This window comes from Camellia sinensis, chromosome 7, assembly GCF_055761805.1.
Source record: "Camellia sinensis isolate YWXY chromosome 7, ASM5576180v1, whole genome shotgun sequence".
NCBI classification, from domain to species: domain Eukaryota; kingdom Viridiplantae; phylum Streptophyta; class Magnoliopsida; order Ericales; family Theaceae; genus Camellia; species Camellia sinensis.
In genome coordinates, this window is record NC_138967.1 from 194,641,597 (window position 1) to 194,660,836 (window position 19,240).

A 19,240-nucleotide genomic window follows, 5' to 3' on the forward strand; every position below is an offset into this window, starting at 1 on the left:
ATTAAACCGATTAAATTATTAAAATAATCTTTAATAGGCCTACAAGCACAAATACTAGATGATTTGGTGTAAAATTTTGATAAAAAACCAGATATGTTGTGTAGTTATTATATCTTGAATATCTTAAAATAACATCTCAACAACCTGTTGCATTCATAGGTAAAGCAACATCAATTATATGCATTTTTTTTAATGAGCAATTATTAGTTCAAAATTATTCTATTTTAATATACACAATAATAAGTCATTACCATTTCGTAATATTAAATAAAATAATTTAAGAAGACATGCAAGACATGCCCCCGATAAATTGACAAATTGACAACTCATGACTGTTGAGCCCCCAAACCAAATAATGATTCCTTTTAGCAGCCGTTGTTGGAGGACCAACATGCCTAGCAAAAGAATGAGAAGTGCTCCACATGGGAAATTATTCCATTTCATCCAACTATAGTATAAGAAATTACACTTGTATGAATTGTGCATAAATAATGATAATTTTTATGGTAATATGTTTTGAATAAGTTAGTAAAATAAAAAATCAATCACAAAATCACTCATAAAATATATATGTTGATAACAACATTGATGTGTTTTTATATATTAAATTAATCTATGATATAATAAAGTTGATTTCTCAAAAATATATTAAATGTGTAATCACGTTTTTATATGTAATTTTTAGAATCACATTAAACAATTAGTATTAAAATAAATATTATAAGATGTATTTTTAATTTATCCTTAAAAAGAAGAAAAGGAAAAAAGTGATCTTTAAGTATAAGATTAATTATATATAAAATTAGTGAAAAATTAATTTCCATAGTTACATGTGACTTTAGGTTCAAAGATTAATTTATTTTGTTGGTAAATATATGATAATAAAAAGTTTTGGTAGAAATAATAAATTATTGTTTTGAATATATTTTTGTTTCATTTTCACTCTTGTGTTAGTACACCCTCACACACCACCGTTGTCGACAAAAGTTGATGCCATTGTACACCAAAGCTATTCGGTGATGGTGATGGTGATGATTTAAACAAATAAGCAGATTCGCTGATCAGAAAGTAAACAAATAAGTAAATAAATGGACAATACATTGACATATAATTAACATTTGAAGAGATATAAATAATATGATATTTCACATTGTTATGGCCGAAAAGGTTTAACCTTGAACTTAACTATCGAATAGATTTAGGAGCTCAACTATCGAATAGATTTGGAAATAAATCTAAAACTGTCTTAATCATAAGAAAATAAGGACTTGCTTTGATAATTAATTTTTTTAATAAAAAAGACATATAAAAAAATTAAGAAAATAATTTGACATTTTTTTTTTAATAGAAAAATCCTCATATCCACCTGCAGGTCAAAGATAACACTCGTGTCAGGATTACGAAAGTGTCCTGTTGTTCGTTTCGAATGAGAAACTATAATTTAAGAGTTTACATCAATCTCTTAATATAAACTTCCATTAAGTCTGGACTTGCACATTGAGAAAGAATCAAATCCATACCAAATGTTATGTTAACAATAACTTGAGAACCCTCTTAATCATTTGTGCTACACCCAAGAATAATAATTTGACACTTGTAGTGAGCTTTTTTTGTTAAAATTTATAAGCATAGCCTAAATTAGCAAATAAATAAATAAAATAAGAATAATACTATATATATATATATTAATTAATGTATTAACTAATATACTAATCAATGATTTGACATAATTTTAGAAATTTTAAATATTTATAATTTGTATAATAAATAAGGTTAATAATAATAACATGATACTAATTAATATATTAATGTATATATTAATGAGTGTATTCAGTATCACTGATAAAATGAACAACGATAGAGACCACTAAAAGTAATATTTTAAAGCAACTACTAATGATGTGACATTCACCTTTTTTTTAAAAAAAAAAAACAAGACACAACAATACTGTATAATAAACTAGTGGTCACCCGTGCGATGAACAGGATTTTAGAAAGTCATTAATTACTATAAAAAATTTTTGCTATTTGTTTATATTTCTTAATATTTTTATTTGGTTTGTGTCTATAAATCTTACTTCACATCATTAAAAATATTTAATATTTCACATTATTGAAAATTTTAAAAAACAATCATACATTAGTAAATCATCACACATATAATAACTAATTTATCTAAGAATTACTTCAGACAATCAAAAGTAGATTAACAAAGGCATATTATAATTAATCAAAATGACTAATATATTAAATAAAAGTAACACTAATTTTGCTTAATCAATAGTAGATATTATATTAATCATCTCATATAATATAATAAATTAAAATAAAATTAATTTTAATTCCCATTATATTCAGTTAGTGGTTAAAATTTTTTTACATGCTATTTGTTTTTTCGTTATATTGATTCATTAAACACAAATAGGTTTGGAATGATTATAAAAAAAATAAAAAAATAAAAAGGTTTCAAAATGCGTTAAACTTGAATTGACAAACTTAAAGAACATAAATATTTAAATTATTCAAAAAAAATTAACATTTTAAATATGAGATATCGTCCATTTGCTCAAACTCTGAATCCAAATAAATAAATAAATAAATAAATAAAATTTTAAAAAGAAGAAATTTGTGGTTTAGTTCTCAAAGGAAATAAGTTACTAAAAATAAATTTAATCATGAATTACTTCAACAGGATAATCAACAATAAAAAATCAACTGATGAATACATTTAAAGTATAACCCATATCCAATAAATTTTGATGTGTTCTTCATTTTCAATCTAACATCTACACCGAAAAAAAAAAAATTAAACACAAATAATCAATAAGAGAGAGAGTTACAAATTGATAATAGCAGTGCTTTTATAAATATAAAAAAAGAATAAAATCTCAATTAAATGACACATTATTAACAAAAAGAAAGAAATAAGGAAAAATACAGATTGCAACAAATTTTTTTTTTTTAAAAAAAAACATCCATTTATATGAACTCACTTTCTTACAAATGCAAAAACTCATGCAAGTATACATTTCAAATGTAAAAGCAAATATTTAAAAATTTTAGGCACCGAAAAGGGATCAGAAATAACTTAATGTTGATTGTTTTACCCCCTAATTTTCTGTTCATGGTTTATTTTGCGGGAACTTATTTTTATATTGAAAAGATTATACTTAAACAAAAGATATATATGGAATTCTATCATGTTTAAAATTTGTATGGATAAGTAATTGATGATTTTAAAAGATAAAATATTAAGTTCCACTTAAAGATAAACTTTAAAAAGATTAAGTTGAAAGATATAGAAATTCTATAACAAATTAACAAAAAATAAATATAGATCGTTAAAAAAATTATCATCTTTTTGAGATATTTATATCCCAATCTTATTCTTTTTTTTATTTAAATATTTTGTTATCTTTTATTTGAATTTTCATTAAATAGCTATATTTTTATTTTTGTATATTTTTTCATGTATATTTATTTGTTATTCACATATACATAATTACCTTCTTATTTTAAAAATCATTTGACTTGTAATATTTTTTTTTACTTAATTTTTTTTAATTGTTCATATATAAATAGTTAACTTTTTATTTTTATAATTAATTGACTCGCAATATTTTTTATTTAGTTATTTTTTTCATCTTTTATTTGACTCTTTATATTGTTTTATAGTTGAAATTTGAATAGTTATCATTTTATTTTATTTATTTTATATTTTTATCTCTACCTCTTTGTTGTTCATATTTAAATATTTATCATTTTATTTAAATATATATAATCCTTTTGGTTTTTGAAATTTAGATAATTGACAAATGATTAAAAATTAAGAAAAGTGAGAGGGGAGACTTGAGAAGTGACACATAGGAGAGAGAATCCATAAAAATTTAGTATTAAGAGTTTGGAGATTTTTTTTTAATTGTTCATATATAAATAATTAACTTTTTATTTTTATAATTAATTGACTCGTAATATTTTTTATATAGTTATTTTTTTTTTATCTTTTATTTGACTCTTTATATTGTTTTGTAGTTGAAATTTGAATAGTTATCTTTTTTATTTTATTTATTTTATATTTTTATCTCTACCTCTTTGTTGTTCATATTTAAATATTTATCATTTTATTTAAATATATATAATCTTTTTAGCTTTTGAGATTTAGATAATTGACAAATGATTAAAAATTAGGAAAAGTGGGATGAGAGACTTGAGAAGTGACACATAGGAGAGAGAATCCATAAGAATTTAGTATTAATAGTTTGGAGATTTTTTTTTAATTGTTCATATATAAATAGTTAACTTTTTATTTTTATAATTAATTGACTCGTAATATTTTTTATATAGTTATTTTTTATCTTTTATTTGACTCTTTATATTGTTTTGTAGTTGAAATTTGAATAGTTATATTTTTATTTTATTTATTTTATATTTTTGTCTCTACCTCTTTATTGTTCATATTTAAATATTTATCATTTTATTTAAATATATATAATCCTTTTAGCTTTTGAGATTTAGATAATTGACAAATAATTAAAAATTAGGAAAAGTGAGGGGAGAGACTTGAGAAGTGACACGTAAGATAAAGAATCCATAAGAATTTAGTATAAAGAGTTTGGAAAATTCTCATACTCCACCATATTTATTTACTAGTGGTAACCCGTGTTATGCACGGGCAAGTAACAAAAAATAGTAAATAATGTTGAACATGCTAAAAATTAACAATTAAATACTATGATATTTATTTAGATGGGTATTGAAATAATATATTTAGTGATCTTACTATATTTAATTAAATAAATTTTAGAAGAAAAAAAAGTTGAACTGAAAATTAAGAGTAAGAGTGGATTCTGTAAATATAAGATATAGATAAAAACAAATTAAGTTTAAATTTGAAGATAAACTATAAATATATATATATATATATATATATATAAGAAAATTAGACAAATCTTAGAAAAATGAGGTGGAGAGAAATTCAGTAATTGAAAAAAAAAAAAACAAAGTTGAAATTTAAAATTAAAAAATAAGATAAGACAAACTTGAAAAGAAAAATAAAATCTAATATAACTCTAATAACAGAAGAAATGGAGAGGGTAATAATTAAAAAATTAGATAAGAGTGAAATGCCACTTATAATTTTTTAAAATTTGTAAAAAAAAAACTAAAATAAAATCGAGGTAGTATGTTAAAAATCAAATAAGATTTAAGTGCCACTTATAATTTTTTAAAATTTAAATTTTGTGTAGTTAAAAAATAAGCAATTATATTATCTTATTATACAAATTTTAACTCTATTTTGTGTCCACTACCTATAATTTAATCAAATTTTGTCTTCTAAAGCTACTTAATTGAAATAAGAAAAAATAAAAAATTATAAGAATATAGAAAGTGAAAATCAGATAAAAATAGAATAAACTTAATTAAAAATCAAAAGCAAGAATCGATCCTGTAAATATAAGATAAAGATTAAAAAAAAAAAAATCAAATGCAAATTTGAAGATAAATTATACGAATATAGAAAGAGAAACTTAGATAAATTTCAAAAGTAAAAGAGAGCAAAAAACACAATATGAGATTTAAAACATGTGCTTCTTTTCACATAAACTTTAAAAATCAAAAGCAAGAATCGATCCTGTATATATAAGATAAAGATTAAAAAAAAAAATCAAATGCAAATTTGAAGATAAATTATACGAATATAGAAAGAGAAACTTAGATAAATTGCAAAAGTAAAAGAGAGCAAAAAACACAATATGAGATTTAAAACATGTGCTTCTTTTCACATAAGATGCTAAAAATCTTGCATAATTGGTTAAATCACCCGTTTAATTTCTTTAGAACGTTATTTTTGTTCTCCAATCTTTTTGCCTAATTTCATATTGTCATAGAAGTTAGGTTTTGAGATTTATAAATTTATTTATTTCAAATATCCTTGGGTAAGACATAAATTGATGAAGAGATTTGAATTAGAGTCAAACTCATCTTTTATTTTTAAATATTTTGAAAATCTTTTTTCTTTAAATATTTTGAAAATCTTTTATATCCATGCATAAGTAATTAAAAAGTGAAATAAAAAATATAAAAAAAGATAAGAAAAAATAGAAAAATAGAATGAGAGAAGAATGGATGTGCCACGTAGGAAAGAGGTTCATGAGATGTTAGGATTGAGAGTTTTGATGAAGAAATTTGAATTAGAGTCAAACTCATCTTCTATTTTTAAATATTTTGAAAATCTTTTATATTAATGCCATAAGTAATTAAAAAGTGAAATAAAAAATATAAAAAAAGATAAGAAAAAATAAAAAAATAGAATGAGAGAAGAATGGATGTGCCACGTAGAAAAAAGATTCATGAGATATTAGGATTGAGAGTTTTGAATTTTTTAACAAATCACTACATTTACTTATATATATAGTATAGATAAGACCCACTATCACATAATTAATGATAACCCTTCATTTCTCATTTTCCCCGATAAAATAACCCGAGAATACCTGTAGTAAATAGTGATATTACAGCAGTGGCAATGGTGTGTACATACATATAAACACACAGAGACATTCAATAGATACGAGCGAGCTTTCATTCCACCGACGCCAGAGACAGAGAGAGAGCGTTCGGTCGGTGGTGAATCTGGCCGCGATCTGACGCCGATCTCGCCGGAAACCATGTCTTCCGGCAGGTACATGGCCTACTCACCCTCTCCCTCCGCCCCTCCCTCTCCTCACCTCGGCGGCGCTCTTCGCGAGCAACAGAAGTACGCTTCACGCTTTTATTTATTTCTCTACCATGCATATACAATATCTATACATAGATCTTACTAAAATTCACTGTTTTTTCATGAATCGATTGGTCTGATCAGTAAGTAGGGTTTGAGGAATAGTTATTGACTGTGGTATATGCATATGTGTTTTGACTGATCTGATCACTCGTAGCTCGCTTGCTTTCACCTTTTTTAATATGCGTGATAAATAAAAATTATAATCGCCATTGCATTTGTTTTGTAAAATTATGTGAATTATTATTATTATTTTTCCCATCTGGTATGGATCTGAAGATTGGGTTTTAGGGTTGTGTTTATAATTTTTTGTTAGATAGTTATTTTTTAAATTTTGTTTATGTTAAATGGTAGTTCAAATTATTTAATCAAATGGCCCAATGATGCAGAAGTAAAAACTGTAATATAGCATCTGAAAAGGGTGGGATGGATTGAGGGGTTAAAATCTTGTAGTTGGTCAACCAGAAAGACTTATTGGTGAAGTGAATTAATGACTATGGGCCTGTTTAGGGGTTAATTTTATTTGGTGAAATAACGAATCAGTGCAGAGTTTGATTTTTTTTTTTTTTTATGATTATATATATATATATATATTTGTAAAAAGTAATGGTAAAGTTTATAAAATTTAATTATTAAAATTGTTAACTTTTTCACGTGTAAGTAATTATTTTTGAAAAGTATACCTGATTTGTAATTTTCCTGTTTCCAGAGCTTCTGCTTTTATAGATTATAAAAGCAGAAGTTGCTTAAATTAGCTGAAATTTTTTTGATTACTTGGAAGCTAGGAAATAGGTGCTTTTAGTTTTTTCTTTATAATTATCAACTTCCAGCTCCGTAAAAGTTGCACCAAACATCGAGGCACTTAAACATCAAGAAATTTGATTTTGTTTTGTTACTTAACTCATACTCATACCTGCTCCAGGGTTATTGAGAACTGTTTTTTTTTTTTTTTGCGCAAGAGATGTTTTGGTTGTCCAGTTGGTATTTTAGGTTGAGAAGATTAATGAACTGCTTAAGTGGCAATGCAAGCAACCAAGTTGATTTGGCAAACTGACTGCTATTTTCTTTCATTTATTAGGAACAATTGATTTTTATTCTTATATCAGGAGATATTTACATTATTGTTATAACGTTATTATTTATTTGCTTGTATTTTTGACAGGTATCTATCTGAGTTACTTGCAGAGCGTCACAAACTCGGTCCATTTACACCTGTACTTCCTCATAGTTATCGGTTGTTGAATCAGGGTGAGTTTGGAAACCCATTGTTACACACAATATGGGAAAAAATTGGTAAAAGTTCCATTTTTCGGTTGCTTAACGTATTTAATCATGGAAAAAATAAATGAAAAGCTGGAAAAGAACTCCCTCTGCCTCGCCTCCGTAAAGAGACAACTATAAAAGTCAACGAAGATGAGAACATTTTTATAAGGATTGAAAAATAAAAAAAGTAAAGAAGATGAAGCCCCCCTAACCTCCCTGTGCCTAGGGGTGCGCAAAAGGACCTGGTAACTCGTGAACTGAACCAATCAAGTCTTCATGGGTTGTGTTTGTTTGGCTATGGGTCCTAGAATTCCCAAAATTACCAACCCAACCCAAGAATTGACCCTGTTTATATATTTTAATTTTTATACAAAATCGTATGAATTTTATAATTTAATTAAATTGTCTCAACATTCAAGATCATTGTTTGTGACTATGTCTTATTCAGGCATTTCTACATATAATTTATCTCATATAATGGTTCTTGCCATTTTGCACTATGGTGATGGTAGAATTTTTGAATGAATGGGCCAAATCTTATGCAAAATAATTATACCAACTGGCCAACCTAACCGACCAAGGTCAGTTGTAACTTGGACCAAACCTATCCATACACACACTTTCCTGTACCTGTAGGAGCAGCAGAATTAGGACCGTACATTTTCAACATTTAATTTCAAATTGCTAAACTCATGAACAGTAGTTTGGGTTTCCATATTTGTTAATATAAGACAACTTGATATTGTTTGGGGGTCCTCGGCCTTAGTTTATGAAGCATGTTTTTTATGTTTTGCATTATATGTTTGCTTTAGTTACAAGGTTGAGTTATTAAAGTTTCATTGCTTACTGTAAGGTTATTCAATTCTTGCTGTAGTGAAACTATCATTTAGATCCCCAACCTGGGCCTTAGATCAGGTGGTAATGGCATGGCCAGGTTGGATTAAAATATTGCTTGGAAAAAAGAAGGCTTGATACTCCTTCAGAGTAGCAGATTGAATGTCCGGATATGGCATGATAGTCACATATGATTTTACAATAGACTAAAGTTGGATAAGCTTGCTAAATAGATTGGTTTGTTTTGGCTGTCCAATGCCCAATAGAGTTTGAGGTTTGGTAAATTGGTTTTGGTTTTGGAGAAATCATAGGATCTATTTAGTGTGTTGTATTGTTGAGCAATACAGTTTTTTTTTTTGGTTCTCCTGATGGTTGGGATTTTAATACAGGAACTTGTTAGTGAGGAAATATAGTGTATTTTGTTTATGGATTGAATCAGTTGATTATGATGAACCTCAGTGGCTTATTCTGAAAGAGTTCCTTCGATGTGTTATTCACTGATGATGTAACTTAACTGATGTAATTGGTCAAATAGTACATGGGTTTTGTGCAGTCACAACAATTGAGGGATACTTAATAAGCATGTAACAATATATGTAAAACATAACTTGGTAATACTGAAGGGAGGGAGAGGGAATAGTGAAAGCTGATAGCTAGGAGATAGCCAAAAAAAAGTATTTTCATTTGTTTTATTATCAATTATTTATATGTGATAGTAGAGGATGTTGTACATCCAATTACACCAATGTGGATGAAGTGCTGAAGTGCTTGAAATCTGTTGTGTGATTGAATCAAAGGGAGAATTTATTAGGGGCCTGCAGTGTCGATATTGCTATATAGTGCATAATGCCAAGCAATGAATAAACTCATAAGATATGTAAGAGTGATAGAATGGAGGATCTTAAGATGGTTGAGAAACAGTGTAAGAAATAATAGGAGACAGGCAGCTGTGAGAAGCTAGTCATTGGACTCGATGAATACTGTGCAGTGTCTAACAATTGCATGACTGAAATTGAAGATGCTAGAATGTTGGGACTTTTTATTTTCCTGTGAACAGATTCTTTCAGTTTAGATGGCTGCTCTCTCGGGAGCTTGTATTAAAGTGCGATGGGGCTATCTTAGAAATTGAAAAGGGAGGATCAAGCTTACATAGTTCAAGCCTTTTTGGGTGGGATGGTTATGATAGCTAACATTTGAGGCTATCATTTGTAGAGCTGAAAAGATGAGCCTCTTGTATAGGATTTTCCCACAATATTATAAAGCTGGCATGAGGTGTTTCTGCTGGTCCCTTGGGAATTACTTTCTTGCTGAGAAAAATTTTCACATTCCAGGATCTTGGGGCCGTAGATTTGTTGGCTTCCAAGTTTTGTAGTTCCGAATGCTATTTTTGAAGCTAAAAAAGAGGTAGCTCTACTGAAGGAGCATAATTTGAATTGGAATTTCTTTGTGTCATTAAATACTTTATTTATCAAGAAAAAAAAAAACTTACTTTATTTATCAAAAAAAAAAAAAACTTAATTCTTCTTTTCATTTTTTTGGGGGGTTCTTTTTCCTTGTCTCCACCTTTGTGGAGGATAACTTTTGGTACTCTATCTCCTAATTGATTTTTTATCTTTCATAAATAATGTCGTATTTGTGTTGTCAAACTTTGGTGGCAAGATGCTTGAGGTTATGCGTGTTTTTAAAATCAGTATCTGTTTCTTTGGAGGTGTATTTCCTTGTATACCCTTTCTCTATACGACATTAATAAGCATGTTAAGTTTGTCAATGGTTTATGCAAACAATAAATCTACAATCTTCTTTTGTAGACGTGTGTATTAACCATTCAGGTATAATAGGACACAGAACTACATGTCCTTTTTCCTGCTTACATTCTTCTGAAAGATTGAGGTTGTTACATAGGGGAAGCATTTGATTATGACTAACCCAGTAAACAATCCATGTTGTCTGTCCATTTTGTGGTGACTGCTAACTAATTTCTTAACAAATGCTAACTGGTGCATCTTATTCTTGAAAATTGACATTGTGGAGCAGAAATATTGCGTGTAACCACACTGTTGGGGAATGCATCAGTTTTAGATCAAAGTGGGTTTGAACATGCTAGCCCCCTAGCTTCAGGAGGAATATTTTCGAATGGAGGAGCCAATGTGAACAGACGGCCATCACCGTTTCAATCAGAAGTACGGATACTAACCATTAACATAACCTTTTGTTCCATCCAATTTTACTGTTTTTCAGAAGCATTCCTGACACCTTTCTAATTTATTTTATTATTATATTTATTTTAAATTTCATGCTAACTTCATTATTCTGTTGAGTGCTTCCATTCTCAAATTTTGCTTCTGCCACGACTGTTAGTTTGAAGCAACACTGATTTAATTAAGTGTCCTAGTCTATAGCTAAATAATTTCCATTGTCTTGGACATGAAACATTCATTTACTAGAGTGAATGACCTAAATTGAGGTATTGAGTGAGGACTTGCACGGCTGAGGCAGTTGGAGGCCTGCTGTTTGTGTAGTAGTGCTAACTCATCAACTAAAAGAGTGCTAATTAGTTGATGTCATGATAGGAGACTTGTTGGCAGAGAAACAATTTATAGTATTTTGGTTCTAAGAAGCAATTTTTTGGGGGGTTGTGGATACAGCGGCAAATATGCTTTCATGGTGGGAAAAAAAATGACTCCTGCTTATTTTTGCATGTTGAATTGTACATTTTGGTTTCAGTTCTCTGGTTTCAAATATATTGGAACCGTTAACTTCATGCTCATATATAATTGTGCTCAAATGTCAACATATCTTTTTGGTGTTCTACCGGTATATATGTTGAGGTGCACCTCTTTATTTCTGTGGGTTATCTTCTTCTTCTTCTTTTTTTTTTTTTAAATTTTTTTTTAAGCAGCTCCAAGGTACATCTTTGAAAATTTATGGAATTTGGGAGGTCTTGCTTTAGAAAACAGTATTGCAGCTGTCTCTGTCTGTCATCATATTTTTAACATTTTCTGGAATTTTAAAATGCAGATGTCAGGTTTGTTGCCGCCCTCATCTGCACAAAGCTGGCTTGGTTCGCAAGGTAGCTCATCTGGTCTTATAGTGAAGAGAACAATCAGGGTGGATATTCCAGTTGATCAATTTCCCAGTGTATGAAGTATTTACTTTCTATTGCACCTTTTCACACTGTAGTTTTCTGCATTTGATATTAGATATTACAGTTGATGAAAATCCCAATATATGAAGTATTTACTCATTCTATTACACTTTTTCCATGCTGTTGTTTTTCTCCATTTGATATTGAATTTCCTGTTGCAGTACAATTTTGTTGGCCGCCTCCTTGGTCCTAGAGGGAACTCCCTCAAGAGAGTTGAGGCAAGTACCGATTGTCGTGTTCTAATCAGAGGATGTGGTAGCATCAAAGATCCTACTAAGGTAATAATTTTGATAATCTTTTCAACCTTTCTGGTTTTGTTTTGTTTTGTGGATGCTTTCTAAAATTTTGATGGTTTGACACTTCCATACATGAAAGGCAATCTGAATGGTTGAAATTCTGAAACCATTATAATGGTGTGCTGTACATAATGAAGAGATCAATACCTTCCCCACCTGTTTTCAAGAGAAAGAACTGCCGAATAAGAAAAAAATCATTTGATTATTGAAGACAAATAAATGAATAAGTTAGTAGAACTAGAGGTGTGGCATCAGCCATGCTCATGCTGCTTGATTTACATTAGCTTTCTTTCATTTTCAATTCAACGATGCTCATGCTGTTGTGCGTACAATGTTTAAATCAATTGAGAACCCATTTTATTAATAATATGAATAGCATTTTGTTCTATATCAAGTAAGTTTTACTTGTTTTTCTGAGCTTCTGCCTGAGCAACCTCTCGTTTTCCTTTTTCTGAAAATATGAACATTATTTGTTTGCTAATTGTGACTTGAAGGAAGAGATCATGAGGGGGAAACCGGGTTATGAGCACTTGAACGAACCACTCCACATACTTGTTGAGGCTGAATTGCCAGTTGAGATAGTTGATGCACGTTTAATGCAAGCACGTGAAATACTGGAAGATCTGCTCAAGCCCATGGTAACTTTTTCCTTTTGCCTTCCCCAATGACCCAAATTATTTTGTATTGCAATATGATATTTTCTCGGTTACAGCTATTGCCTATGTTTCCTAGGAAATACTAGAATCTTCGTCTTCATCGTTTCTTTTATGCAGGATGAAACTCAGGATTTCTACAAAAAGCAGCAGCTACGAGAGCTCGCAATGATCAATGGTACACTTCGTGATGAAGGTTCTCAAATGTCTGGTTCTGTATCCCCCTTCCACAACAACAGCCTTGGTATGAAGAGGGCCAAGACTAGGGGCTGATCGTTGATCACTTTATTAGTGAGCTTTTGGAGCTTGTGTGTTAGTCTCTGCCATTAAAACAACATGTCCCATGCTATACTTGTTGCTGGGCCTGCCAATGCCTCCAACTGCCATCGGGGCACTGGCACCGTGTTACGTGCCAGTTCTAACTTAGTTTCTATATATATATATATGATATTATGAAGCATGTGTATCGTGTGTCTGGAGGGAGGCTTAGTGACAGTATACCAAGGTAAGGGACAATCCGAGTCTAAGGGTGTGCTTGTGTTTGTGTTGTTTTTAGGGCAGTTTGGTTAGAACATTGTCCCTCCAATGCTGTCTTTTCGTATTGTTTTGGATTTTATTGTAAGCTTGGGATGACAGTTTTGGTATCGGTGGAGAGTCCTGTGAGAACTAAGACATTATTATCATTTGTGTACATGAGTGAGGCAAAGTAGTGATCTACTAACCCAGTAGTACATGTCTCTGGGTTGGAGTGTTTTGTACTATTTTCAAGTGTAGTTTGTTATTTAGATACTTTGAAAGCATTATTGTTATTATTTTCCTCAGAATTATGCTTGTGATGACATTAGAGCTTGGCACTTTTCTTGTTTATGGGTTGTTGGCAGGATATAAACATGGGAACGTTGTCAGGTGGCTGAATCTGTCAGAATGTGTAGTGTAACTTTTGCTTATAGAAATAATTGAAATAAAATTTTACAAAAACAGTGATAATTATGCTAACTATTTGAAATTTGAGAAATGAGTGTGCTCAGTTTTTACCAGTTTTTAATTTTTAATTTGAGAAAAATTATACCAAACATGCTCAAACAACATAAAGGCTTGGGCTGGGTGTGATTAACCATGAGGTGACCGCAATGAGTAGAAATCTTACTACCGCCCTATCTCTTCAACAATCTAAGGGGGCATTTCTTTCATTGGATAAGATATGGGATTAAACTCTATGTCCAACTAGTCTATCATTGGTTAGAAAAGTGAAGCTCACCCTAATAGTTAAACAAAGATCATTTTTAGCTAAATAGTTCATAGACTACTTATCTCAATATTAACAATTCATCGCATTACAATCCTTTCTTATCTAATCCATCCAAACAAACGTCTCCTAAAGGCTTGGCCAGAGTGAAGAACCTCAGAGGTGACTGCAATAAGCAGAAATCTCACTTGCATGCCTAAACTAAACGATGAGCAAACACTTGAATGTGAGAAAGCAAGGTATCACCCAATGAATGGACAAGCTCGGACGGAAGGGAAGGGGGGGCCAGAACCATGCTTTCAGATACTATTCCTAAGAGCAAATCCAAGCCTTGATTACAAGTAATGATCCCCGGCTAGCCTTCCTTCCCTCCGATGGTGCCATACTGTAGCTGGAGGAAATGTGGGTTTTTTAGCCATTACTCCTCTAATTCCCTCTACCCATCCTTAATGATTTAACAGCAAGGAGCATAATAGCATTCAATTGAGCACAAAATATTTTTCAAACATCAAGTAGTTCTTTATGACACTGAAAACAAATGCAACAGGTTTATTTACATTACAAACATAGGGGGGAACCATGGAATAAGATGCTTGAAATTTGGGATTCAGGCATTGTCTTCTTGTTCATCATCCTCATTGTCATCGATTCCAACCCAACGAGTGAAAGCAAAAAGAAATTCCTTGAAGTTCACCATTCCATTTTTATCCCAGTCCATCTCCTCTGCAACAATAAAACAAGAGACCAAGTGAGTTGAGAAATAAATAATGTATGCACAATATATAAAGAAAAAATAACAGATAAAGAACAAAGAGTTGCCTTTATGTATTACTGAAAGTGCTGTTTTTTTTTTCACATGCCATTGCCATTTTACATACACAAAGCACAACTCTATGTGTGCGTGTGTGTGTGTGAGAGAGAGAGACAGAGACAGAGACAGAGACAGAGAGCTAACCAAATCTTTTCAGGGCTATTCGACCAGAGGACAGTTCTCCCGAAGTGGTATCATTTATTGCCTGAATCATCTCACTCTTGCTTACATAACCATCCTTGTTCTTGTCCAAGAACACAAACGCGTCAACCAACATTTCAAATGTGGCCTCTAGGTTTGGCATCCCCATCCGTGATTTCTGAATATGTCATGGAACATAACAACAGAAGGAAAGAGTAATAATACAAATTCTGGACTAGTTTCTCACAGGCATGGCATTAACACAAACCCTTTTTCGTGCCTCTTATGTAGCTCACTTGCTCATTCAAACCGCCATTCAGCCCACCCCTAGAGTTGATATGAAAGTTCCATTGCAATAATTTAAACAAATTCAATTTTATAAAAAAATTCTGTTTTCTTTGATTCATGATTGACAATATAAATAGTCCACAATGACCTACCAAACAGTTAAAAAACTAAGAAGTAAATGCAGTTATTTAATGCATATATGTCATAGCAACAAAATTATATACATATCATGGCATGTATGATGTATGTAAGACGACAAACAAGCCAAGCCAAAGAAACTTCCGGGAAATGACCTACCATGACAAATTTTCAATTAAGTGACAAAACCATCCCCTTTTCCTGGAACTATTTATCTTCGAGGTGAAGTAAGAAAGATTTTTGAAGATTGCAAGTTTTGGATTTTTAGACATGTAGCAAGCTCTTGCAAAGAGGAAAATATTATGACTCCAAATAAAGATAAACCTATCAGATTAAATGATAAAAGGTATAAGTGAAGTACGGTATTTTGGATACAGTTTGAAGGGCAGTGGGATCCTCCTTCAGAAGATACACGAGGCAGAGAAGCACAATAAACTCATTGAACTTCATTCCCATATGATCATTGATATCGCATGCCTCAAAGAGATCATTTATTTCTTCCTCTGTAAAATTAATCTCTAGTTTATGGAAACAACGCCTCAGTTCTTGTGGATCTATTGCACCGTTCGCATCCTCATCTATGAAGAAAACAGATAAGCTCTACTTTTTAGCAGGTGAAAAGAAGAAAAACAATGAACTAGTCACAGGGGCATCCTCATCTATGAAGAAAACAGATAAGCTCTATTTTTTAGCAGGTGAAAAGAAGAAAAACAATGAACACATGTCACAGGGAAAGAGAGAAAGGGAAGGGAGGGGGCATAAACCCGGAATTATGTAAACAGTTTGCAATTCAGAACACTATATCTAAAAAGTTGCTTAAAATCTATCAAGGGATCCCTTGACAGAGAATATCTAATTTAAATCTTGGAAGAGTGATCTCCCAAAATCTATCAAGGGATCGAGAGAAAGCTACAATGGTCCAGTTTTAGCAGTAAAGCATTTGTTAATTTAGATGACATATTCTGGTAAGAATAATTCCTGACCTAAAAAAAAATTGAGAATAATCCACTTACTACCCAGATATACCATTTTCAGCAAACATGTAACGGACCATGTTTTGAGCACTTACCAAATTGCTGGAAGATATCTTTGCACTTTCTTAAGCTCTCGTCGATTTTGGGGAATTTCAAGATTATTCTGTTAAATGATTTCATGGAACTTCCTTCAGATGCCCTTCGCTGCATAGCTTCAACCATTTTGGTCTCAAGCTTTGTTTCTATAATACAACACTTGGGTGAATCACCCTTGCCCAATACACCTCCCATTGTCAATTAGTGAGATAATCCGGGACACAGGATAATACCCGAGGTATGCCTGGCCAAATAAATGAAGACTTTATTGAAGTAATTACAGCACAAAACAATAGCACGGTGCAGATTCTGAAAACTTGATTAGTAAACAGGTCAAATTTGTTGTTATCCTTGTTTTCTTTCTTGCTTCTTTTGTAACCAACCAATCAGTTTCTAATGAAAATTATTTCCAAAAAATGAACCATTATTGTATGTTCTAATCCAAGATATTCCCCTAAAAGATGCACACACATTAAATTTGCAAAACCCAATCAAGAAAATGAATTTTTAATACGATTGCCTCTTTTCTAAATGATTTAATTGACATGCTTTTGGAAACAATATGCAATTCAAGTCAAAGACCTCAGAATACAGATCCCAAAATGACAAGCCAATGGAATTTGAAATAAATCATAATCACATGGATGCAATAAATCGACCAGATCACATGGTTGACATAAAAATTGAAAAGCCTTTCCCAACCCGATCTGGGTAATAAAAATTATTCTTCAATTTTCTTTTACACTTTCCCTCTATGTTTCTCAGCACCCAAACGGAAACTAAAGCTAGCACAAACTTTTAACAAGAACTCTACATATGTTTATGGATTAACACACAAATTTTGAATCAAACAACGAAAATTGAAATCCAAAGAAAGATCAAGATTGAGGGTCTGACCGGAGCTCGATTAGAAACCTATTTTGTGGAGCTGAAACAGAAAGAATTGAGAAGCACCCAACACCACAAATGTGTGTATGAGTTCACTTTTGCAGAGCCTTTATCATTCCAATACAGACCCAGAAGAGAGAGAGAGAGAGAGAGAGAGAGGATCTGAAAAAGAAAAAGGTTGGAGTTTTTGGAGGAAAGGAAGGTGAGGGTAGTTGTGTCAACTTTGTTGTTGGGTTTCTCGGTTTGATTTTTGTGTTCTCTCAATGCCAAGATTTGTGCTGCTTCCACCACGAATATTTGGTAGGCTTATTTTTAATTTATTTTAATTTTTAATTTACTTTAAATTATTTTAATGTTATTTGGTTCAGTTTAACAATATAATTTATAATTTTTTGTAAGTTAAAAATTTATTTTTTGAGTGAGAGAGGAGAAACTTAATTTATAAGTTAAAAGTCAATTTATATTCATAATTATAAGTTATAAGTTATTAATATATAAGTTATAATCATTCTTTTACAGTCTTACCAAACGGGACCATTGTCGGGCACCTCGTCGCTGGGATAAACTATTTTATTTAACGATTACGTTTAATGTTTGATGGGGTTCAACATTTAATAATCGGATCAAGTAAAAAATAATTTTTTAAGTTTTATTTTAATTGCATATTAACTAATAAATAGAAAAGCAGTGCAAATGTGAGATCAAGACTATCCTATCCTGATTCTCACCCCACCACATTTAGTGAACATTGTCCTTGGCCTCACGATCCTATATTAGGTTCCTCTCTCACCTTGAACCACTTCTACTTGACCCTATACGTTCCATTTAACCTATATTTTAAATATTAAATTTTAATAATGTACTTTTATAGTTTAAGATGACAAATTATATGTAATGATGTAGTATTATTTGATGTTGATACCAGTAGGATTGTAGAGTAATGAGTGAGAAATACGAAGAGGTTCTAAATCCAACAAAACGCCTATAATAGAAAAATATAATCTTAAAAATCATTTTATATCATTAAACAATAATGAGAATATTTAAAAACAATGTTGGAATTGTTGGAAAATGGTTTGGAAAATTTAGATAAAAAACATATTTTTTTCCTAACTTTGATCTAATATTTAAGTGGGTTCTGTGCGTCGATTTTCGCGGGTCAAAGTGGTAACGCGTTCTGTGCCGCATTGTGATTCACGTGGTATATTTGGTTACTCAAAACCATTACCGGGTGAATAGAAAATTGAAGCTAAAGTATGTTCCATGAAAATGAAGTTTTGGTGAAAAATCCTTAAAGGTTTGAATAAGGCTTGTCCATATTGATTTGGTGGGAAGTTTTGAATAGGTTTATAGGGCATGAGATTGGAACTTGGGGTGTGTCCCAAGGGGTATCCAGGTGTTTTAGAGAGGGAGGTTATGGGCTAGACCCATTGGACCCAAAAATCACCACGTGTACGCCGTTCGGACGGGCTAGGCTTGGGCGCGGGTGCGTGGTGTGAGGTTGGGTTGGGCTTGTTCGGCCCAATACCTATTTTTTGGGGTAAAAAATATTTGAATTTAATTTAATTTTTTGAAAAATAAAATCAAGAATTCAAATTAATTCCAAAAATAAACTAGTCCGGTTTTTTTGTACACCCAAACAAGTCCCTTCTCGTCTTTATCTGTTTGAATTTTGAACCCAACAGATTT

The 19,240-nt window shown here is 30.9% G+C and overlaps 2 protein-coding genes across 2 annotated transcripts; one reads left to right on the forward strand and one right to left on the reverse strand.

Annotated features, from left to right (window-relative positions):
* The first annotated feature begins 6,473 nt into the window (after nucleotides 1–6,473).
* On the forward strand, nucleotides 6,474–13,793 carry LOC114274695 (KH domain-containing protein At5g56140). The gene is made up of 7 exons (XM_028216675.2): nucleotides 6,474–6,757; nucleotides 7,941–8,026; nucleotides 10,910–11,055; nucleotides 11,894–12,013; nucleotides 12,182–12,298; nucleotides 12,811–12,954; nucleotides 13,090–13,793. Exons 1-7 carry the CDS (start codon nucleotides 6,669–6,671, stop codon nucleotides 13,240–13,242), a joined length of 855 nt encoding a protein of 284 aa, XP_028072476.1. The 5' UTR covers nucleotides 6,474–6,668; the 3' UTR covers nucleotides 13,243–13,793.
* Nucleotides 13,794–14,668: 875 nt separating this feature from the next.
* Nucleotides 14,669–17,849, reverse strand: LOC114274697 (putative calcium-binding protein CML21). The gene is made up of 5 exons (XM_028216676.2): nucleotides 17,561–17,849; nucleotides 16,663–16,907; nucleotides 15,969–16,171; nucleotides 15,171–15,345; nucleotides 14,669–14,938 (listed from the first exon to the last, which is right to left on the reverse strand). The coding sequence occupies exons 2-5, from the start codon at nucleotides 16,856–16,858 to the stop codon at nucleotides 14,823–14,825; spliced, it is 690 nt and encodes a 229-aa protein (XP_028072477.1). The 5' UTR covers nucleotides 16,859–16,907; nucleotides 17,561–17,849; the 3' UTR covers nucleotides 14,669–14,822.
* Nucleotides 17,850–19,240: the final 1,391 nt, after the last annotated feature.

Coding starts and splice junctions, on each gene's coding strand:
- LOC114274695 (XM_028216675.2), top strand. CDS start 6,669: ATGTCTTCCGGCAGGTACATGGCCTACTCACCCTCTCCCTCCGCCCCT. Junction 8,027..10,909: donor TTATCGGTTGTTGAATCAGG/GTGAGTTTGGAA, acceptor ATTGTGGAGCAG/AAATATTGCGTGTAACCACA. Junction 11,056..11,893: donor CATCACCGTTTCAATCAGAA/GTACGGATACTA, acceptor TTTAAAATGCAG/ATGTCAGGTTTGTTGCCGCC.
- LOC114274697 (XM_028216676.2), bottom strand. CDS start 16,858: ATGGGAGGTGTATTGGGCAAGGGTGATTCACCCAAGTGTTGTATTATA. Junction 16,172..16,662: donor AGATATCTTCCAGCAATTTG/GTAAGTGCTCAA, acceptor TTTTCTTCATAG/ATGAGGATGCGAACGGTGCA. Junction 15,346..15,968: donor ATCCCACTGCCCTTCAAACT/GTATCCAAAATA, acceptor TGACATATTCAG/AAATCACGGATGGGGATGCC.